The 22,989-nt window shown below is 40.6% G+C and overlaps 1 protein-coding gene across 2 annotated transcripts in view; it reads left to right on the top strand.

Annotated features, from left to right (window-relative positions):
- plxdc2b (plexin domain containing 2b) overlaps positions 1-22,989 on the top strand; it is a 175,016-nt gene that overhangs the window by 82,593 nt on the left and 69,434 nt on the right. For both annotated transcript variants that reach the window (XR_005993389.1, XM_041814140.1), the window contains exons 3-4: positions 3,386-3,532; positions 9,492-9,561. Coding sequence is in view for 1 of the 2 variants with exons in the window: in XM_041814140.1 (XP_041670074.1) it covers positions 3,386-3,532; positions 9,492-9,561 (217 nt within the window). In the remaining variant the exon portion in view is untranslated. The remainder of the gene's footprint in view (positions 1-3,385; positions 3,533-9,491; positions 9,562-22,989) is intronic.

Genomic DNA, 22,989 nt, shown 5'->3' with positions numbered 1-22,989 from the left:
CAGATTCACCAATCTGTTAAAACTGAGTCCTCAAATTGTGGAGCAGCGCAGGAAAATGTTTCTCAGCGTAAAACTGTGAAAGCTTCAAATATCCCAGTAGGGATGCACTATATTGGATTTTTGCCAATATCTGATTTGTTGATATTTATAACATTTTATATACTGATATTGATATTTAGAAGTAGCTCAGACCTAAAACTTAAGCCCTTAAAACACAGAATTTAAAGTTTGGAGATGAAAAATGCCACATTTCAGTCCTTAAAACACACTTTAGAGTAAGAATTAAAAATAAAGAAAAGGACTTCAGCTGATGTTGGTCTGTTGGTCCAGCCTAAAACTCTAACTAACATTTCCGTTCACAAGGCCAAAATATTTACAGCTGATTAGGCAGATTTTTGTAGCCAAAATATCAGTTATAAATATTAGGGCTGGGAAATTAATTGAAAATTAGATTGAATTGCAAAATGACCTGCTGCAATTTTCAAATCGCCAAAGGTGCAATATTTCTTTGACCTAAAATTTGTGTCAAAATACCAGTTTTAAATTTTTTTTTTGCAGCAGAGTTGTTATGAGTTACATCATACAATCATTCAGGTGCCACTTCTTTAGACTGGTCTACAAAAATCCTACCGTCTTCATTTTTGCATTTTTTTCTTGTTAGATATGAGAATGACAAAAAAAACCTTAAATGCAATAATTCATGTCCAATTTGCAACACGAGTCAGAATCATCAGAATTAGACACTTTTAAAGGATTGCTCAGCTTTGGTTTAGGAATTAAAGAAAGGAAGGAATAAACACATATCAAATTGCAATAGTGGGGAAAAAAATCGCAATTCGATTGTTTTCCAAAATCGTTCAGCCCTACTGCTGATACAGACATACTGATGATGGGTTGCATCCTTAATCTACATTACTTAATATAATCAAAAGATTCAGAGAATTGGAAAAATCTCTGTGTGCAAGGGACAAGGCTGAAGGAGAGTGTTTGATCTCATGATCTTTGGGGCCTTGGACAGCCCTGCATTAAAAACAGGCATGATTCTGTAATGGAAATCACTGCGTGGGCTCAGGAACAGTTACAGAAATCATTATCTATCAACACAGTTTGTCATGCCATCCACAAATGAGAGTTAAAGCTGTATCATGCAAAGAAGAAGCCATCCAGAAACACAGATGTCTTCTCTGGGAAAAAGCTCCTTTAAAATGGACTAAGGCAGAATGTGGAAGACTGTCCTGTGGTCGGACATTTCAAAATTTGGATGTCTTTTTGGAAGTCATGGGCCTAAAGAATAGAGGGACCATCCAGCTTGTTATCAGTTCAAAAGCCTGCATCTCTGAGGGTATGAGGTTACATTAGTGCCTACTGTGTGGGCAAAAAAACACATCTGGAAAGGCTCTATCAATGCTGAAAGTATACAGAGGTTGTAGAGAAACATGCTCCCGTCCAGATGTGTCTTTTAAGATATGTCTTGCATATTTCCCCAAACCACGTAGTGCATCCATCACAACAGCATGGCTTCACAGTAGAAGAGTCCAGGTGCTTGCAGGAGACCCAGGACTGTTGAGCTGCTGGAATCCTACATCAGTCAAGAATGGGACAACATTCCTCTACCAGAACTCCAGCAACTGGTCTCCTCACTTCCCATATGTTTACAGACTTTTTAAAAGAAGAGACAATGCCACACATCATCACATAACATTTTTTCTGCATAATCTAAAATACGATTACTAAATCCCCTCATCAAATAAGCTAGGCTGTGCTAGCTTCCTCTCAGGGCTTCAGTTAAATGGCATCCAAACCACCCAAAACTTTATGAATAGCTGGACACATTCAGAGTCGACACTGCTAAGCCTGTCCCCAACCGAGCCAAAGCAGCAAATTTCACACCAAGTTTGTATTTTCACACATCAATATCAAGAATCACACTTCACTCGCTGGCACATTTTGACAACTAGCACCTCTCCTCCCTCCGCCTGCCACCAAATCCCCCTCATATGACCGTGTATTTTTATACATGCAAGACTGTTTGTCTGGCGAAGCTCCCCTCAGTCCCCTCACCTCCACCCAGCTGGACGGTGGCACCCTGCCTAGTTCACCCTGAAGGGAAACAACCGCCAGCTGGTCTCTCTCACCTCCGAGGAGCCTCCATCCTTCTCTCCGAGAGCAGAAAACATCTTGTGCTGATTAGGAGAAGGCTTTACAGCTCTTGTATTTGTGTGTCTGCTCTTTTTACAAGCGCCCTTGTTTTCTATTCTGAAAGTAAAGTGCTGACTCAGTGCGCCTGGAGGGGCTTTTTGCCCTGACACGATTTGTCTGCACTTTAAGCGGCCATGAAAGGCTTCTAGCAATGTTTGTTTAAATCTTCAAATTAATCAAAAGTAACACCGCCTACATGGCTGAACTCCATCTCTGATATTTATCAATTCCACTGAGGCTGAGCTAAGCCTGAAATCATATCTTATTGTCACACACCCAGGGCTGAATATGTAGAGGTATTAGATTAAAACTCTCAAAGGGGAAATATGAATCCTCCAAGCAAAACGAACACAACAGGGAAGGATTGTGCTTTAATTAATGTTTGTCTCATGGCCTTTTGACAACAGAAGCACGACAGCTCAGGATAATACCGCCTGTATATCAAAGAATCCACGGAGCGGTGTGAGTTCCTATTAGCGAGATCACAGTGTACGCTTTCCTGGCTCCCTATGCGGCGAAAGATCCCTTTAAACATGATTTTTAGATAAAAGCACAGCTATAAGGTATCTCCAGAGACAAGCAAGGCACGAGCATTCTTCCTAATTCTGCACAGGAAACAATAAAAGCAGACAGGACCGCTCCCGCATGGCTTATAAAAGTCCACAAATGTTTCTGCTGTAAAATGCAAACCTGACTGTGCAGTCTGCGGCTTTTTAAATGCAAGAGTGGAAGAGGTTAATGGGCTTCTTGGTTTTTTAATTTGATTAGTAGACATTTAAACCAACTCCTGTGCTGATTGTGCTTTAATGAAAACCACCGAGTGAATGCACACGTAATGGAAAAGATTGTATTTTAATATAATCTCATTTAGCAGGTTATTTGTCCTGCAGCCAAATTAAAAATACTCTATTGATTTTCCATATGTGCATGCTTTCTATGGTTTAGATTGCAGTGCTGCTGGTGTATTAGATTAGAAGCTCAGCCACTGGATGTTCCTACAAATAAGTGTTTATATATTCTGCTTGCTGTATAATAATAGCACAGACTGCATCGGCTTAAATCACCAAGCAACATAGCAATATCCACTCTCTCCTTCCAGCTTTGTTGCATTCTTCTAATAACTTTCTGCTTCTTCTCAGAGTTGATATCAGAGCGTGAATTTAAAGGCTTCATTTTGTCTCTACAGGAGGATACGGACCACGACTACTACACCTCGAAAACATACGGCCCTACAGATCCAATGAGCAAGGACTTGTGGGTAAATATTGACCAGATGGACAAGGAAAAAGTGAAGATCCACGGGATCCTGTCCAACACACACAGACAAGCAGCGGTGAGTCAACAGACGACACCAGAGGAGGTGTTTTAGGAAGTTTGAGATAACACACAACATTATCTATGATGTAAAACTCGTTTATAAGTGCCAAGAGTGTTATTTTAGTGGCAGTTTAAGGATTTTACTGAGAAGTTGTAGCTGCAAATAAAATTTACTGTCAAGTTTTGGTCAGTCTGGGGGCCAAACTCAATCACAGCAGGGGCCAGATTCTGGATTTAGGTCTAACCTGAGAGCCTAAAAGGGTCAAGATTTAACCATAAACTGTCAACCTCATTTTCACCAGTAATAAAATACAAAAAAAAAAACAGCACTGATGATAAATCATTTGGAAATTCAAAAAATTTAAAAAAAAATCCAACTTATTAGTTTAAACGATCAGAACACGATATTAAAATAGAAAAATAATGTTTTTAAAATGCAAATATACAAGGAGAAAGTTGAAATCATAAGTTTAAAAGGTCAAAATATGAGATCAAATTTGAAATCATGAGTTTAAAGGTCAAAATATGCCTTAAAATTTTTAATTGTGAGTCTGACAGGTCAAAATACGGGATTAAAAAGCCAAAACTATAGTTGAAGATGTCAAAATATGAGCTAGAATTCAAAATGATGAATTAAAAAGTTAAAAATATGACTTAAATTTTAAATTGGGAGTTTAAAAAGACAAAATATGATATGAGAGTAAAAAAACTGTATTCAAAATGTCAAATAATGAGAAAAAAATTTGAAATCATTGATTTAAAAGTCAAAATATGGGATTAAAAAGCCAAAATTATAGTTAAAGATGTCAAAATATGAGCTAGAATTCAAAATGATGACTTAAAAATTTAAAAATATGACTTAGATTTAAAAATTGGGAGTTTAAAAGGTCAAAATAGGATATAAAGAGTAAAAATTAAGTATTTAAAATGCCAAATTCTGAGAAAAAATTGAAATAATGAGTTTAAAAGTCAAAATATGGGATTAAAAACCCAAAGCAAGAAGTTGAAAAGGTCAAAATATGACTTAAAATTTTAAATTAGGAAGATAAAAATGTGACATATAAAGTCCAAATTATGAGTTGAAAAAGTCAAAATCTTAAGTTTGAGTCATTATCTTGAGATGCAAAACTGAAAATATGAAACAAAAACACAACTTACAATCTTATTCTTTACTTTTTCAGGTTTTTATGGCTTAACGAGGATATTTTAAACAATCAAGTTGAAGTTTACATTTTCATGCTAGAGGAAATCTGCAGACCTCATACTGGTGGGCCAGTTATAATACAAATATGATATGATCTTGCAGGCCGGATATAATCATTCCACGGGCCGGAAAGGGCACAACAAAGGGTGTGTTTGAAACAGGAAAACACTGCTTTTATTCCATGGATGAATTTTACACAATGAGGGAGAAAAGCTGTTAAAAAGTGGCCTGGTTTATACCGGGGAGGGGGGAGTTGCCTTTATTTAACTGGAAAGCTGAGGAGAGACAGACAAGATGAGGGGAGCACAGGTGAAGACATGCACCAAGCAGCAGGATCAAGAATTGCTAAACCAGCAAGGAGGGCCAGTTTGAACAGCTTTTCCCCCTTATTGTCTCATTGTTGTCATGATCTAGAGGGGATTAACTACAGGGGTATTACACTTGTCTCAGTGCCAGGCAAGGTCCTTGCACTGATACTGCTGAACAGGATCTGTGATCCTCTGCTCCATCACCAGCTTCCTGGACAGTCGGGATTGAAACCTAAGTGATCTATGGTAGACTGGTCCTCACTGAGCGCTCATGCCTGCCCCATATTCAGGTGTAGAGAGTGCTGTGACATGCGGTTACTCCACCTCTGACCTCATCCCAATTGTTTCTGGTGTGAGGCAGGGGTGCATCTTAGCTCCTACTGGATAATGTGTTGGCTGACAGAGGCAGCATACTGTGGAGTGTCATCTGGTCATGTCCAGACCACTGATCTGGACTTTGCTGATGATGCTGTGATCCTTGTGGAGACCGAACCTGTTGAGTGAGGAGGCTGGAGCATTTTGAATTTGCATCTCCTTGGTCAAAAGCAACATTTAGGCATTCAGGCACGCCTTAGATGCTGCCATTGAATCTGTATCTATTGAGAGCATGGAAGTAGTAGAGCAGTTCACCTACCTGCAAGGCTGAGATCTTCAGCGATCGAGTCCCTGAGCATGACAGTGTGGCATTCCCGGTATCAGAGTCTTTCGGTCCTTGGTCATCCTGGTCTTACTATACTCTTGAGAGACCTGGATGTTGACTGATGGCCAAAGTGCTGGCTGAACTCCTTTGTCACATCTCTTTGATGCATTTTTGGGTTTTGTTGGCAAGACTGTGTCTGATGTTGACATGCTCAGGACAGGGGATGGGGAGGATCAGCTGCTTGATACGGGAATGGCAGCTGCTCTCTTAAAGTCACCTGGTAAGCTTTGTCGGGCCTGAGCCAGCTGGGAAGATACCTGGAGAGATGGGGCATTGGCATTGGACTCCTCTAACTGAGTGTCTAACTTCACCCATGGTGCAAAAGTGTCTAGGCATTCTGGGAAAATTCTGCAGATTAGGGGATGATTGTCAAATCATTTGCACACAATTTAAACTGTTCAGTCTCAGAGTGAGGACTTCTCTACGTGGCTTTGAAATCACTAGTGGGACCAGGGCGATATGGGGGTTAGGAGATGGGGTTAAACAGGAGGTGAGCTTGGGCAACAGGATGTGAATAATGGCAAAGAATAATCTTAGTCCAAGCAAACAGTACCAAACATCGGAAATGTTTGTGTCATGTAAGCACTCATCTACAAATATATATAACACAGGAGAAGTCATTTTACTGATGGGTTGTCTTGTGTCTTAAAAACTCTTTAAAACTCAGTACTGTGGTTAAGCCTGGACTCCTCAAGTCTTGTAGAATTCACGTCTGAATGCCTCTAATGTCTTCTAAAGGCATCTATAGTTTCCTTTAATATTAAAAACAAGGTTTTAAAGTAAGTTTAAGTGCTGAGATAGTTTAAGGGCTTCTCTGCAGTGAAGTTTCAAAGCTCCCCTCCCTCCACCTCCGCTGAAGCAGGTGACCTGTGTGAGGAGCATACTGATGAAGTCACACAGAGACCCACTGAAGAGACAGAGTGGTATGGCAGCAGGGCGGTCACAGACTATGGAGGGAAAAAAAGGAAAGCACTGCGGGTGAACAATAGCCAGCGAGGAGATAGAAAAGAGCTCTACATTGTGCATTCTGCTGCTCTACCTTCAGTCATGTAATGATGGATTGAACCATACAATCTGAGGCGAGCTATTCTATCTACAGAGCGGCTGTCTAAGAGGAAAGGTTTCTTTCACATGTAAAAGAGAGAGGTTTCTTCTAAAATAATCAATAAAGGAATTTCTACATTTAAGAGCCAGCCAGTCAAAAGCAGGTATGAAGATCTTGTTTGGATTGTTTCATTTTGAGTCTTCAGAGCAAGAACCATCTGTTTGAAAATCCACCCACCATGTCAGCAGACTTAAACAAATAGAGTATATTATGATGGCAGTTACAATCCCAGAGAAACTGCTTTAAACTGAGTGCTGGAGCTGGATTGGAAAGAAGCTTCCCCTCCTGGCACTGCTGCCCGGCGGAGCTTTGGCCCCAGACGCGAGAGGAATCGGCCAATAAGGTCATAAAAACAAAACACAGCCGCAGAGTTCAACTTCATCACAGGAGTGTAGAAAAGTTAAGCTCTGGATCGGCCGGCTAGTCTGTGAGATTCAGTGTGGTTGGCCTCAGGATTACTCCCAGAGGATCAAGTATAATAGCTGCATGTTTACTATGGACGGTTTATCTCCGTAACATTTGTTGGCCTCTGTACAGCGGGGCCGAACATATTCAGTCCAGGGATAAAATAATGAATGCACAAACCATCGTTTGTGGTATGAAGTCTGTTCCTCATTCAGTCCAAGAGTAATTTTATCATATTATAGTTTGGTAAAGGTCTTTTTAGGATGTGATAATTCCTGTCAACATATTTGTGAATATTACTGAAGCCTATTTTCCCAGGAAAAAGGATGAAAAATAAAGGATTAAAAGTAATGGGAATAATGATACAGTAAGTCAAAGTTATTGACTTTCATCATAAAAATGATTCAGAATAAGTCAGAATTTTAACGTAGTTCATCAATTTGTCCTGTTTGATATCACAGATTTGTTACGCTTTTGCAAAAAGCACCAATTAGTTTGACCATGTCGTCAATCAAACTTATTTATACCTTTTCCAGACTACCAGAATATGTAGAGAAGAATGCATTTATATTATTTGGGGATGATGGCAAATATTTTCAAAAGGCATGTCAAATTTAAACTGGGTTGTTCACAAAAAATAATGAATGAAACAGACATGGCTGTGTCAAGAATGAGGAAAAAGCGCTTCAGTCAAAAGTTGAAACTCTCAGCTAACCAATATATGAGCAAAGTGGAGGTAAATTTTAACGTCTCGAAAGAGAATGATGGGACTCAGCCTGCTCTAAATCCCTCTTTGGATGTTGGGAAAGAATAACCCGGCACACCAGATGGATTTCTTTCACTCATCCATCTGGTAAACCACTCATAGTCAGTGTTTGGGAAAGGGCAGAGCCTTTGAAAAAAAAACTCAGAGGGTGATTGGACAAATGTTCTGTCTGTCACATCTTTACGGGCCAATCAGAGCAACAAAACACATGATGTAGCCACTAACAAGCTGCGCCCCTACCGAAGGAGTAAACTCCATATAGAACAGCATAACACGAACAATGGCAACTGTAGGCATGTCAGAACACGACTTTTGTCATTTTTGAAAAGAAAATAACTCACTGCTGTTCTTGTTTCTTTTAACAAAGAAATGTCAAGTTTCACCGGCTTCTTGTTGCTGCTTGTGTCACGACTCTGCCGTGCCTGAAAGTCCTTCCCCTTGTCGCTGATTGGTCCTGTCACTTTCTAACCGGGCCCAAACGGTTCAGACGGGAGCTTTGCAAGATGGATTCGCCAGTGAGAAAAATAGGAAACAGGCGTATCGTTTTGTTTTGCAAGGTTACCTGAAATCCCAGTCAAAAGCTCCTTTAAAACCGTAATGAAGCCTCCTACCACTAGTAGCCACTGAAGCTTCAATTAAAGGCTGCTGCCTTCCTGCTAGAGCTTTCCAGTTGCACTTTGCTGGTCGTAAACATGGGAAGCTAAGCATTGAGGTGTCATAGGAACAACCTAGTATGGCAGTGTTTGAACTTGAAAATTCAAGTTGTACGCAGACTTTTGAGGGTTATAGTCATGTTTGACTACTCAACCCAAATGAAGAACAAACACATTGAGCCCTTTATTAATCTGAAGAGAGGAACAAAGTCTGGTGGAGCTAACTGCTAACTTCAGCCACACTCTACTCAGCATACTGGGCTCACATCATATACCCACTGACACAATGACTGTGTGATGAATCTGACTGGTTTCTGAGCATTTTCTCCTCTTTGAAGTAGTTGGTTAAACACAGCTTAAATGCAGTTTAAACAAATGTGGAGAAAATCCTTAGTTCCTGGATTGATCAAAAGTTAGATTGATAAATCGTGTCCAGTTTTTCAACTAATGATGCTGGGATTCAAACACCTCTACAGAAACCAGTGAGTGACAGTACTGAGACGATATTCATGTTTTATGCACTCTGTGTGCCTATGAGTGTCATTTAAAGTGCTATAGCTCTGTGACTCCTTATAAAACAGCATGAATTTAGTGTTTAATATCCTATTCGTGCACTGTTAGTCTGACAGGAACTTGTTATGTTTTTATTATGAGTGAATCTTTCTTCGGAAATGTACTTAAGGTCATATTTATTTTACAAACTCTCCCTATGATCTTTATTTCAGATTTCTAAGCACAAAGGACAAATGTTTTTTAGATAAGAACAGTCTTTCCCCTGATCTGCTTCCCTGTACTTTTCTGACCTGGTTCATCTGTCTGTTTTTCCCTTCACAGAGAGTTAACCTGTCCTTCGACTTCCCTTTTTATGGACATTTCCTGCGTGAAATCACTGTGGCCACTGGTGGTAAGTGAACAGTTTTCTCAATGGTAGTTATTACTGTTGTTATTGGACACACTGTGTGTGTTTGGCATATTAGACTGTACGCAGACAGAATTTATTGCTGCTGGGTTTTGGAGGGAATGTGGTCAGATTCATAAAAGAGTCTGGAGTGCAGAGGCCTTTATGAAATGAAAGAAAAGAGTCTGCATTTGTACTTTGTGTACCTGTTTGTGTGCAGCTTGCTTTTACTGAGAATAGCTGGTCAATTCTTGTATGGAAGTGTAGAAACTATGTGAAACTGCACTCACATAACATGTTGGTTAACGCTACTCTCACATGTATGCTGGGTTTTCAAATTGTTTTCCAGCCCCTTAGCAAGATTTCCTCCTGAATTTTGGGTAAAGAGGGTGTGAACACAGCAGGAAACTTTTAAGAACAGAGGGATCCAGAGTGTCAGCAGCAAAAATGTGATGGCCGGCTTAATTTTGCCATCCTCACTAGTTGGCTCAAAAATTACTAGTCATTTAAACTGATTATATTTTTATTAGTTCAGGCCTGCAAAGCCAGCGACATGTTGTATCTAAACTGCAGTGAATCTGCATGCCAGTAGCTTTTGTTAATGTCTGCAGCTACACTGAGATAACTACCTGGATGTAAGCCAGCACAGTGGGCAGATGAAGTCCCATCACATGGAGGGGTTTGGCAGTTTTTTAAATCCAGAAACAGAGATAAGGTTGTGTCAGGTTTAGCTGGCATAAAACGCTCAACGACAGTAATGTGTAACCAGAATAGGAATGTGGACATTAAGCCATAATTTTACATCAATTCCAAAAATATTGGGATGCTGTGTCAAATGTAAATAAAAACAGAATACAATGTTTTCAAATCTCATAAACTTATTTTATTCACAGTAGAACATAAACAACATATTAGACATTGAAACTAAGACATTTACCTTTTCAGGAAAAATATTAGCTCATTTTGAATTTGATGGCAACAACCTCAAAAAAGTAGGAACAGAGCCTCGTTCACAATAGTGAACAACAGTCTGTGAGGGTCTGGGAAGTGCTGTTGCTGGAGTTTTGGAAGAGGAATGTTGTCCCATTCTTGTCTGATAGAGGATTCTAGCTGCTCAACAGTCCTTGGTCTTGTTTGCTGGATTTTTTGTTTTATGATGTGCCAATTTTTTTATATTGGTAAAAGGTCTGGTCTGCAGTCAGGGAAGCTGAGCACCTGGACTCTTCTATTGTGAAGCCATGTTGTTGTGACAGAAGTATGTGGTTTAGTTGTCTTGCTGAAACATGCAAAGTCTTCCCTGAAAGCAACATTGTCTGGATGGAAGCATATGTTGCTCCTAAACCTCTTCATACTTTTCAGTACTGATAGTGTCTTTGCAGACATGTTAGCTGCCCGTGCCGTTGGCCCTAAATGTAACCCATACCATCAGAGATGCAGGTTTTTGAATTCCACCCTGATAACAAGCTAGACGGTTCCTCTCCTCTTAGGACATGGCATCCGTGGTTTCCAGAAAGAAGGTTAAACTTTGATTCTTCTGACCACAGAACAGTTTTCCATTTTGCCTCAGTCAGAGAAGACAGCAACGCGACTGGATGGTTTTCACATATGAATTCTTTTTAGCACTTCTTAGTTTTAACTTGCATTTGTGGATGGCATGGTGAACTTTGTTGACAAACGGGGATTTCTGGAAGTGTTCCTGGGGCTATGCAGTGGTTTCCAGGCCTGTTTTTGAGGCAGTGCCACCTGAGGGCCAAAAGATCCCAAGATACAATATTGACCTTTGACCTTTGAGTGTTTTTAAATTATTTATACTATAGATGGTGGGATACTAAAAATTCTTCATAATTTTTATGTTTAGGAACATTTTCCATAAATTATTCCACAATAATCTTGTGCCCTAACCTTGCAAAGCAGATGGATACGTCCGTTTTCTTGTTTCTCACTCGTGAATCCATCTCGCAAAGCTCCTGTCTGAACCGTTCAGGCCCGGTTAGAAAGTGACAGGACCAATCTGTGTTGACGGGCAGTACTTTCTGGCAGCAGAGGCGGCGGAGTCGTGACGTAAGCAAGCAGCAACAACAGGCCGGTGCGATTATGGCGGAGATAAGAGATTAACTTGGATGCTGCTAAAGCTCCAGTTTTATCAGAACTTGATGACATTTCTTCATTAAAAGAAGAACAAGGAACAGCAGTGAGTTGTTTTCTTTTCAAAATTGACAAAAGTCGTGTACTGATATGTCTACAGTCACCATGGTTGACGTTATTCCTCGGTAGCTGCGCATGTGCACCTCGGTAGCGGCTACGTCACGTATTTTGTTGTTCTGATAGGCTCGTAAAGATGTGACAGACAGAATGTTCGTCCAATCACACTCTGAGTTTTTTCAAAGGCTCTGCCCTTTCCCAAACGCTGTCTATTGAAGGTTTTCCAGATGAATGTGGGAAACACATCCATCTGGCATGTCAGGTTTGAACATCTGCTATGTTGTTTATGTTCTATTGTAAATCAATCTCAGTTTTGGGGATTTGAAAATCATTGCATTCTTTTTTGTTTTCATTTTACACAGCGCCCCAACATTTTTGGAATCTGGGTTGTAGTTGGGTTTTGGGGTGACAGATCAAGCTGAAGACTTTGAGTAGTTTGGAGTGAGAACATGTCTGTGTCTGGCAGAGCTACATCTCCCCCTGAACATGAAAAAGAATGAAACATTGTTCTCTTCAAGTGTTGTGTCTGGGAAAATGACACCAGGAGAATCAGGGCTGAAAAGTCTCGTCTTACACAAACCACAGAGCAAAGACAAGATTCTGCCATCCAAGCACTCAGCCTGATACAAGAAACATTTACAGCTCTCACCTCCGTGGGATAGTTTGTGAGAGCAAGGGAGTAAAAAAACAAACCACTCCCAACACTCAACACCACCAACGCCACACCACACTTAACTGGAAGAGGAGCCAGAGCGATGGGTTTGGACTGGAAACAGGAGCGTGTGCCAAGTGGCCTCGCACACCCTGATAGACACGGATAAGGAGGTGTGTGTTTAAATGTGTGTGTGGGTTGCACACGTGACACAGCAGACGTGTTTGCCGGAGTGTGCAAAGCAATTTTCCACTTGAGTCTTGACGGTGAAACCACAACACCCCAACCAGCTATTATCACATCAAAGACCAAAGCCCCTGCTCTGATCCAACTATTTCAGAGATGCTGCGTTTAGCTGCCACTGGGATAATAAAGAAATGTGTCTCTTATCATCATTTTCATCGCCGCCTCGTTTTCCCTCTTGATCCTCCATTTCTGGCAAAGTTGGTATGCTTCGATTGGAATGGATGGGTGCGGAAAGCTGCGAGCAGAGAGGAGATAACAGAAATTTGCATTCCTTCAGAGAGATGGAGGGACGAGAGCGAAGAGGAGAGGGGAGCAGGAGGAGGCCACTATCTGTGTCTCACAGGCCTCAGGGGGCTTTGTCTGCGAGACACCTTCTTCATATTCCTTCATTTAGCGTCTATCAGTCACCCCTTCTCCCTTCACACTGCAGCGCCCTTCCTTAACCCTTTTTGATATCAAAAAGTCTTCTTTTACTTTAGCAAATACCATTTCTTGCTTGATTTCTGTCTGCAAAGGTGGTTATCTTTAGTAGCATTTTCAGAGTCACAGTGACTTCTAAAAAAGCCATCAGACAGTCCTAAAGGATGTTGTTTGTCTTACTGTGCATGTTTGTCCAATGTTACATGATGAGTCTTAGCTATTGTTATTGCTGGAATAGTTTGAGACATCATGGGAGCATCATGGCCAGGATCTAGAGCAGAGTTGGAGGAAGGAGGGTCTTTTTGGTTTGGCTTTTTGCAGATGATGTGGTTATGTTGGCTTCTTTTTGCGAGGTCCTCAAGCAGGCACTGGGATGGTCTGTAGCTGAATGCGAAGCCTGGGGATGAGGGTCAGCACCAAAAAGTCTGAGGCTGTGGTTCTCAAAACAGTAGATCGCCCCCTCCAGATAGGGAATGAGTCTTTGCCCCCAAGTGAACAAGTTTAACCTGTCAAGCCGTAGCCTCTTTTATTAGGCTACTGCTCCAAATTTACAGTCCATCTTTAAATGAGTATAACTCTGTAACTATAAGGTCTATTTGAATGATCAAGGTACAATAGTGAAGGCGGTACTTGTGAATTTTGTTCAGAAGTGTAAATATGTATATACATGTTACTGGATCAGAGAGAATCAAGTTGGCAAACTAAAATTTTTAATTTTCACCTTTTTTTTTTTCAATGTTAGCATGTATGTCCCACAGAAATAATGCAGTTGAAGTCCAAAAATCTCCAGTAGGCCAAAGCACCACATTCTGACATTACCTCTTTCAACTTTCATGCTCCCAGAGGGTTTTTCAGGACAAAATAAGAGAGATTTAAGTAAAAAATATCCAGGCGAAATCCCCTCTTGTGCCATTTGGGCCCAATTTGGCTCAATCTCTGCCATTTGTAAAATCTCAGGTATCAAACTTTTTTCACTCAAATGCCATTATAGGAGGTCACTGCATTGTGAAATTCTTTCTTTTCCCCCCTCAAATCATCCAGACCTCCATATAGTTCCCTTACAAAGGAAGTCTTACAAAGGAACTAAAATTATACACCAAAGGGAGCAGATTTATTTTCAATGGCACAGAAAACTAAGAGACACTGCTGAAACAAATGGAAACTGCACAAACATGACTAGAATTTTCAGAAGAGGCTGGGCTTGTTTGTGTCTGTAGTAGCAGGCACCATCCCGTAGGGGGCACAAGTGTCTGGCTACATAGCACTACGGCCACCTTGATATGTGGCCATTGATTTGAGTCCTTTTTGAGTTGGATGTGGTGTAGATAAAAATGGTTTAATTTGGCTTGTAGCTGAACTTCTTCTGTTTAATTTGATGTGTAACATGACCAACTTTTGTGCAAAAGTAAAGGGCACAGAGCAAGTTTGTTTGGATCAAGGCAAGCAGGACCAAATTTGGTCCCGCTAGGGCTTCTCAGGGTCTTGTAAATGAGTGATCGTAGACCGGACTGTGAGATTTACAGGTGGATTGATGCAACAGCAGTACTGTAGATGTTGTACTGTTGTGGTAAAGAGGGTGGTGAGCTGGAAGGCAAACTCTCATTTTATTGGTCAATCTTTGTTCCAACCCTCACCTATGGTCATGAGCCTTGGGTAATGAGCAAAAGATTGAAAGTGGTTGAAATGAGATTCCTCAGTACTAGGCTGGCCTCAGCCTTAGGAGCTCAGAAATCCAAGGCCGCTATTTTGTCCAGAAAGGAGCTGGTTGATGTGATCAGAGCATCTGATTAGGATGCCTCCTGGTCACTTCCCTGTGAAGGTCTTCCAGGCACGGCAAACTAGGAGAAGACCTCGGGCAGACCCAGGACTCGCTGAAGGAATTATATATCTCATCAGGCCTGGGAATGCCTTGGAATCCCAAGGAAGAGCTGGAAAAGGTTGCTGGGCAGAGGGATGTCTAGCTTGATTTGTTTATCCTTCTGCCACCGCGACCGAGCCCCAAATAAGCCGGAGAGAATGGATGGATGGATGGAATTGTCCTGCACAAACTTTCCAGTGATCAGTACACCATCAGTGGGTTTATTCTGATTAAAATCTTGATGCATGCTTGGTGCACTTTACTTAGCATCCATGTCAACAGTAAAGTTAGAATCCCTTCTCAGAATAAATGTGGTTGAAGAAGTGTTTCCACATGTAAGCATAACTAATGAGGGGAACGGGGTGGATTTTGTTTGTGCTTTTTAACTTTCAGAAAAAAATGAGAGAGGGACTATAAAAAGCTGCAGTCAAAATAAGTAGTCTAACTCTATCTTTACACCATGTAGTCCTTTGTTTGAAGAGTTTGTGTAGATAGCTCGACATGAAGAGAGCATAAACATCAGTGATGTTATATGATCTGACTAGAGCCAGCTGTGTGGACGGACAGCTGTGATCACTGTTTACTAGGCCAGCTGTCATATTTAGCATCCAGAATATAAACACAGATTCAGGAAAGACTTCAACATATAAGGTCACGTTGTGGTCACAGTAACAATGTTATCTAACAAGTTTGTTCTCAGACTTCATTTGATACTAAGAAAGGAAGTCAGTATTATCTGGTCATGTGTTGACATGGCATTCCTATATGACAAAACTGTATTAGCAGTACAAATGAAGAATAAGCATCACAAATTTTAAAAAGTATAAATCATGGAGGCATCTGCTGCCAATTTGAAGTTTCCCAAAAAGTTGTGAAATAGAAAACAGTTGTGTGCCAGAGATATTTGCTTGGTGAGATATATTGGATTGGTTACAAGCTGACTCAGTCTTGTTTTGCATCAGTCATTCTCGAAAAAAAAAAAATCATAAAAGACCAAAATTTAATTTAGATAAAACCTTGTAGCTTCCTTTTAGAAATATGGAGATAAGAATAAAAGAAGTGTACTTTGATGCTGTTCTGGCCTGAAAACAGCTGTGATAAGCAGAAAATATCAGGAAATAAATGCAGCTCAACACAGCAAAGCTTTGGCTTTGTCCAAACACAGTGTCTAATAAAGTGGAACTTCATCCCTGAAGGTACAGCTAATTCCTGCTTATGTTATCTTTGGATATACACAGACTGAAAGATCACTGAACATCTAAACATGACTTGGAAAGAATTACTTCTCCACATCCTCTTTGGCCTCATCAGAATAAAAGCTCTGAACTCTCATGACTCCAATGTGCTAGAGTCTGAGAGGGCTTGAGATGTTTAAACAGTGGGGAATGGGACACAGTATCACCACACCCTAGTTGCCAGGAAACAAGATAAGCCATTACAAGTTAGAAAAACATGACAGACTCCAGTCTGTTTTTGTGTTTCCTCTTGGAATAAAAGAATATGAAGGACATAGAAAATACCAAAAAACTTGCAACAGGCTAACATGGAGAAACCCAGAAGACATGTAAAAAGCCCCTGAAAATATCCCAGAACTGTGGTTACACAAGAGAGAAAAATGTTAACAAATGCTAAAAGCAAGACATGCTGCAACTGGAATTTCCCCTGTCATTCATTTGAATCTTAACACTACCTAACCTGACACGCCAGATGGATTTGTTTCACACATCCATCTGGAAAACCTCTGATAGACAGTGTTTGGGAAAGGGCAGAGCCTTTGAAAAAAACTCTGAGGGTGATTGGATGAACGTTCTGTCTGTCACAGCTTTATGGTCCAATCAGAGCAACAAAATACGTGATGCCACCAAAGTGCGCATGCGCCACTACCGAGGAATAAACTCCATATAGAACAGCATAACGCAAAACCATGGCGACTGTAGACATGTCAGTGCACGACTTTTGTCGTTTTTGAAAGAAAGAAACGTCATCATGTTCTGATAAAACTTTAGCTGCATCTGTGCTAATCTCTTCTGCCATAATTGCACCGGCCTCTTGTCGCTGCTTGCATACATCACGACTCTGCCGCGCCCGAATGTACTGCCCCTCATTGCTGATTGGTCCTGTCACTTTCTAACCAACCCCAAACAGTTCAAACGGGAGCTTTTCAAGATGGATTCGCCGGTGAGAAACAAGGAAACGGGCAAATCCATCTGCTTTGCAAGGTTAAACACTACCCCCATCACTTCAAATGAGAGGCATGAAAAAAGGCCTGTTTATTTATGTAAGTTGCTAAAGTTTCTGGAGAGGAACGTTGTCCCATTCTTGCCTGATGTAGGATTTTAGCTGATCAATGCTCCTTGCTGGATTTTCATTTTATGATGTGCCAAAAATGTTCTATTAGTGAAAGGTCTGGAAGACAGGCAGACCAGTTCAGCACATGGACTCTTCTGTTGTGAAGCCATGCTGTTGTGATGAATGCGGTATGAAGTTCAGCATTGTCTTGATGAAATATGCACTTCCTTCCCTGAAAATAACGTTGTCCAGATGGGAGCATATGTGGCTTTTAAACCTCTTTTCAGCGTGGATGTGTAATCTCCTACACCATAGGCACTAGTGCCACCCTACACCATCAAGCTGGATGTTCAAACGTCTCATTAGTCCACAACACACAGCATCTGTGGTTTCTAAAAAGAATTTCAGACTTTGATTCTTCTGACCACAGAACAGTTTTCCATTTTACCTCAGTCCATTTTAAATGAGCTTTGCCCCAGAAAAGACAGCAGCATTTCCTGATTGTCGTTACATTCGGCTTCTTTTTTGCAGGATGCAGCTTTGACCTGCATTTGTGAACACCAGCTGTGTTAACAATAGTTTCTGGAAGTGTTCCTGAGTCCATGCAGTGATTTCCAGTACAGAATCATGCCTGTGTTTAATGTATATGAGGGCCCAAAGATCATGAGGTCCAATACTGACCTTCAGCCTTTGGGCGCAGAGATTTCTCTATATTCTCTGACTCTTGTCGATAGTTGGATATTTAAAGTCTGCACATTTTTATGTTGATGAAAACTATCCTGAAATTGCTCCACATTTTGTAGTTGGAGTCTTGCACAGATTGGTGAACCTCTGCCCATGTTTTCCACTGAGAGACTCTCTAAAATGCCCCTTCTACACCCAGTCATGTAGCTGATTTGTTGCCAATTAGCCTAATGAGTTGCAAAATGCTCCTCTGGCTGTTTTTCATCAGTGCCATGTACTTTTCCAGCCTTTTGTTGCCCTGTCCCTACTTTTTTGAGATGTATTGCTGCCATCAAACTCAATATGAGTTCATATTTTTCGTGAAATGGTAAAATGTCTCAGTTTAAATATTTGATAGGGTGTTTCTGTTCTATTATTAACATGATATGGGCTTATGAGATTTCTAAATCTTTGCATTCTGTTTTTTATTCACATTATAAACAGCCCCCCTCTACTCTGGGCAAGTCCCACAGAAAATTCTGCAGAAACCTGGACTCACAAAGAGTGTAATCTACCATTGAAATGTCTGCCCCAAGTACTCACTCAGTGACAGGGAACAAACCTCAACATCTGACAGTGTGGAGATTGTGATTTGGCACGTCTTTACCTCCAACCTTTTCCTTTCTGCTTGTATATCCCTCCTCCCCTGCCCAGCCCTCCTCTGCTGTAAGTGAAGGCAGTAATGAATGAATTGCCTCTCTATTGAGCGCCCCATGGCTCTTACCTCTTTAGAGTATTGAGAGGCAGTCTGATTTTCTTCAGACTGTCAAATAGGTTGCATTATGTTTTCAGAAGATTGCTGGAAGGGAGCGCCAGCAGACACAAAACCCCTCACAACAGGATCTTTCTGTCCCAAGACAAGCCTGCGTGGGCATTTTGTCCTGGTGGTTGAGGGATTTTCTTAGCTTTCTAGAGGCTGAAAGTGAAAGCCAAGCAGAAAGAGGGGATAAGATAAACGTGACTGAGTTGAATGTTGGGTAAATATGTGATGAGATGGAATGTATAGAGGCTGATTTGGAGGAGGTCATTCGTGTCCCTGTGCAATCAGATTAACCCTGGCATTGTGTTTGTGTTTGCCTCAGTATAGCCTGGTAGACTAAACATGGCTGAATCTTTATTTTCTATCTCTTCCAGTTCATACACCAAAACATAACATAGGGTGGATGGTGGGACCGGACATTTTACTCATTTACCTAAACAAGTTACTCATTTTTATGGTAAAATTAGTGGGAAGGTTACAAAACAGACTTATATGTCCATATGTCCAGCTGCTGAAGTTTCATTATCAGTTTTGTGTTATTTTCTTTGGATGAAAATATGAGCTGTTAATACGGCTCAGACAGAGAGTTTTAAAAATAAAGGCCTGGCTCTAAATAAAGAGCCTCCTTCTTATAAAGGCCTGGTGCCCTCATCAATTTTGTAAATAAAGGTCTGGGTCTTTATTTGAGGATTTACGGTACCTAGATTCCACATTATGGACCTGAATCTGGGTCAGAGTACAGTCAATGCCAAAGTCCAGTTAATTTGATCAGTGAACACAATCATTCTTAAAGACACAGTCTTGGCCAAGATTGTTTACTCGAGCATGGTCAACAGGAGAAGGAAGCATAACCATGCTCGACTACAGATTGTAAAGACAATGCTAAACATCTCTTGTCTCTTCAGAAGCAATTGTATCCAGGCACAATTCTATCCAACACTCTCCCTGCTCTATTTCATCCTGCACAGTAGATGTGGAAGTACGAAGAGGGTCGTTGATGGCGTCTCGACAATAATAACCCCCATAGTGGCAGGATGGTTTCAGTTGTTGGCACAGAAATAAACAAATACCATCCAGTTGATAATTCAAGTGGTTGCAATGGTTGCTTCCTCTTCCCTCTTCTTCTTGATTTGCAAACCAACCACAAGCACTCTGCCACCTACTGTACTATTTTAGAGCAGAGCAGAAATCATGCTCAAGCATGGCACCCAACAGTTATGCTGATGTGAAAGTATCCTCAATAAGTAGCTAGTTAGCACTAATAAAAGACTAATAAAAAAGTTATGTTTTCTATCAGTTCATACATCCAAGTACAAATCGGTAAGTTAACAGGCAAAACAAAAATGGACACTAGTTTAGGCTTTTGAAAAGGCTACTGCTCTTGGCTATGACTCTTAACCGTTATTTGCTCCCACTCCTTTGTCAGCAGTGAGTGAACATGTGTGGATGGTTAAGTGTGACCTTTGGTACAAAATGTACTTTTGAGTAGTCAGACGCCCCATTTATCATCATTGGCTGTATATTAATCTGGACAACAAGTCTCCATCTCCTTTGGTCATACCAAGGTGAAGCCAAAATATCCCTGTTATGGTGCTGGTATATTGGGCTTGTGATACAATCCAGAGCCAATAATGAAAGTTGATGTGGCATGTATTCTGACTTAATAGTTAAACTTCAGTTCCTCCTTTTAACATTTAGGAGGCGGGGCTTATGATCTTTCTACAGCAGGCAGTCGGAGTATTTAATATTTTGGCTTTACTCCGAGGCAGCTGTGGCTCTGTCCATCTTGAAGTGCAGTCTCTGATATTTAATTAAGATTGAGACACAAAAAGAGAGATCAGTAAGTCGCTTAATTAGCAGATGTATGTTACAGTAATTGGCATTTCCTTTTATTCATTAATGAATGAACGGTAAAATGTGGGGATTTACTGCTTGTATCCAGTTTGTGAAATTGCTTATTAAAATATCCTTTGCTGTCAGACTGTTTCTCTTATTAAAATAAAAGGCAATAAGACTAATAAATGAGGCAATTCATCCCTAAAATAGTCAACCAATTAACTGATTATTATCCAATTTAATTGCATTCCTTAATACGCAGCTGAAGTGTGCAGTTCTAATTGATTTCAACCAACCTGATGTTTTTGTTTTGTTTTCCATTCCGGCCTTGAGCTGACTCAAGCCCTCTTTAGAAAGAGTTTTCTATGTTTTTCTAAGTTTTACATGGCTCCTACAGTTTGAATGACTGTCACTCATGGTTGGAGTAAAACTGGCTGTATTAATGGTGACTCCTCCTGTTGAGCCATAAAGGAGCAGACCTTTTACCTTATTCATTCCAGGTGGATCTGTCCGCAGCCAGGACTTCACATGGCTAAATTAAGTCACATCTTTACTCTCACCTCTCACTCTGCATGTGCTGACAGTGCTCTTTATAGAGGTAATTCTCAGCTGGGAGGTCTTTGGGGAAAGATTGATTCCCTCCTTGATTTTCCCTGCTCCTGGTTCCCTAAAATGATAGATGTGTTTTTATAGCCCGCCTACTGAATGAGAAGACATATGGTGTCATGAAATGAGGGGTTTACGGGCCTGGCTTCAACGAGATTTTTCCCCAGATTCCTCTCTTTCTTTCTAAGCACTGTTTTTTTTCTTTATGCCTCAGGCAGCTACTTTATATACCGTATGTCTGTTGAGTTTCTGCAAATGCACAGAGAGATCTTTTCATGCTTTCAGAGGATGATTGCTGTGATTTTATTATAGTGTATTAGACTTGATTCACAAATGTCAAATATAGACAAGGTAGGGTTAAAAAAAGTAATTTGGGCCATAATTTAAGTGGGCCTAGAAAGCCTCTGTGTTTGGCACTATTTTGCAATGCAAGCTTTGGCTACGTGTTCTTCCACGTCAGCTTACGTAGCTAACATAGCTAATGCTAGCTGTGTAATTTCTTTAGTATAGATTTGCATGAGTTTTTTGGGCTTTACCTTTGCTACTTTAGATACGCTAGCAACGTAGTTACATTATCTACATAGCTTACTCAGCTAATGGAGCTATGGAGCTATGTTTGCAATGTTAGAATGAGCTTTTTTCCTGTAAACAGACTGTTTACTCTGCTTTATTAAGAGTTTCGTAATTCACTTGGCATCCTAACCCTTACCTTAACCCTCACGCTAATCTAAATGCAAGTTTAATTGGATTTTATTTTGAAAGTTTTAGAATGTATTTCCATTCTGATAGAAGTGTCTCACAGAAATGCTCTGCGAGAAAAGGGTATTTGAGACCTCTCAAAGCTGTCACTCTGTGTGCACCAGGGAAAAAAATTCCTGTGTACCCACATTAAACAGCACCTCATCGTCATCGAGTTGAAATTGCTCTTTTTTTGTTGTTTGTTTGTTTGTTTTTTTGTCTGTTTGTTGTCCCTGTCAAAGCCCACGGCCTCAAACAGCTGATTAGGAGATACGCTGGGGCAGAAAAACACATAGCCAAAGGTGTTATTGCAAAATAGTGCCAAACACAAAGGCTTTCTGGGTGAAAAAAAAAAAAAAAAAGAAATGCTTAGAATATTTTTTGATATGGTGTGCAATTGGGCCAACATTGTTTTTTGGGCCATTTTTACCTGAGAAATGATAATTAAGCGGCGCAGTTGTACCCATCTGTAGCACTGTATACCCTAGCGCCCCTGACAGTGCCCCAGTGCACTCTGCTTCTCAAAGACCCTGTAAAGTGAAAATGAATCTGTATTTAGGTTTGTTGTATGACAGGTCACTGTGTTATGAACTCCTAGTTTAAATTTCAGTCAGATAAAACATCTCCAAGTTTATAAAATTAAGACACAAAATCATGAAAATGAGGCAGTAAAATCTGCCCCAGGATGGTGTGGGCGTGTCTGTTGAATGAACTGAAGCCACGCCCACTCAGGAGAAATACGATCCTCTCAGATTAAAAAACGTTGCAATCTGAATGTTGACCTTATGAGCAGAATGCAGCTGCCTGGCTCTGTGCCAGAGAAGAGACGAAGTCAAAGGCAAATTAACGTCCAAATGCACGAAAACACAGCCTTTAAATGACTGTTAACTTTCAATAAGGCAGTGACATCAGCTAACAACAGACTGAACCGAGATGAACTGCTCTGTGATTTTATATTGTAGTGTTAAATGGGCGGGGTCATTCCCCACTGTGGGCTGGTGACATCATGAGCCCACATATTGGCCCTGCCCACAATAAACCTGGCCAGACAAGAGGTTAAAAACTTTCTAACAGTCTAAATCCAGAATTCAGTCGCATGTAATT

The sequence above is a fragment of the Cheilinus undulatus genome, linkage group 19 (genome assembly GCF_018320785.1).
Source record: "Cheilinus undulatus linkage group 19, ASM1832078v1, whole genome shotgun sequence".
NCBI classification, from domain to species: domain Eukaryota; kingdom Metazoa; phylum Chordata; class Actinopteri; order Labriformes; family Labridae; genus Cheilinus; species Cheilinus undulatus.
The sequence above is the reverse complement of the archived record's forward strand: the minus strand, read 5'-3'. Positions and strand labels throughout refer to the sequence as shown.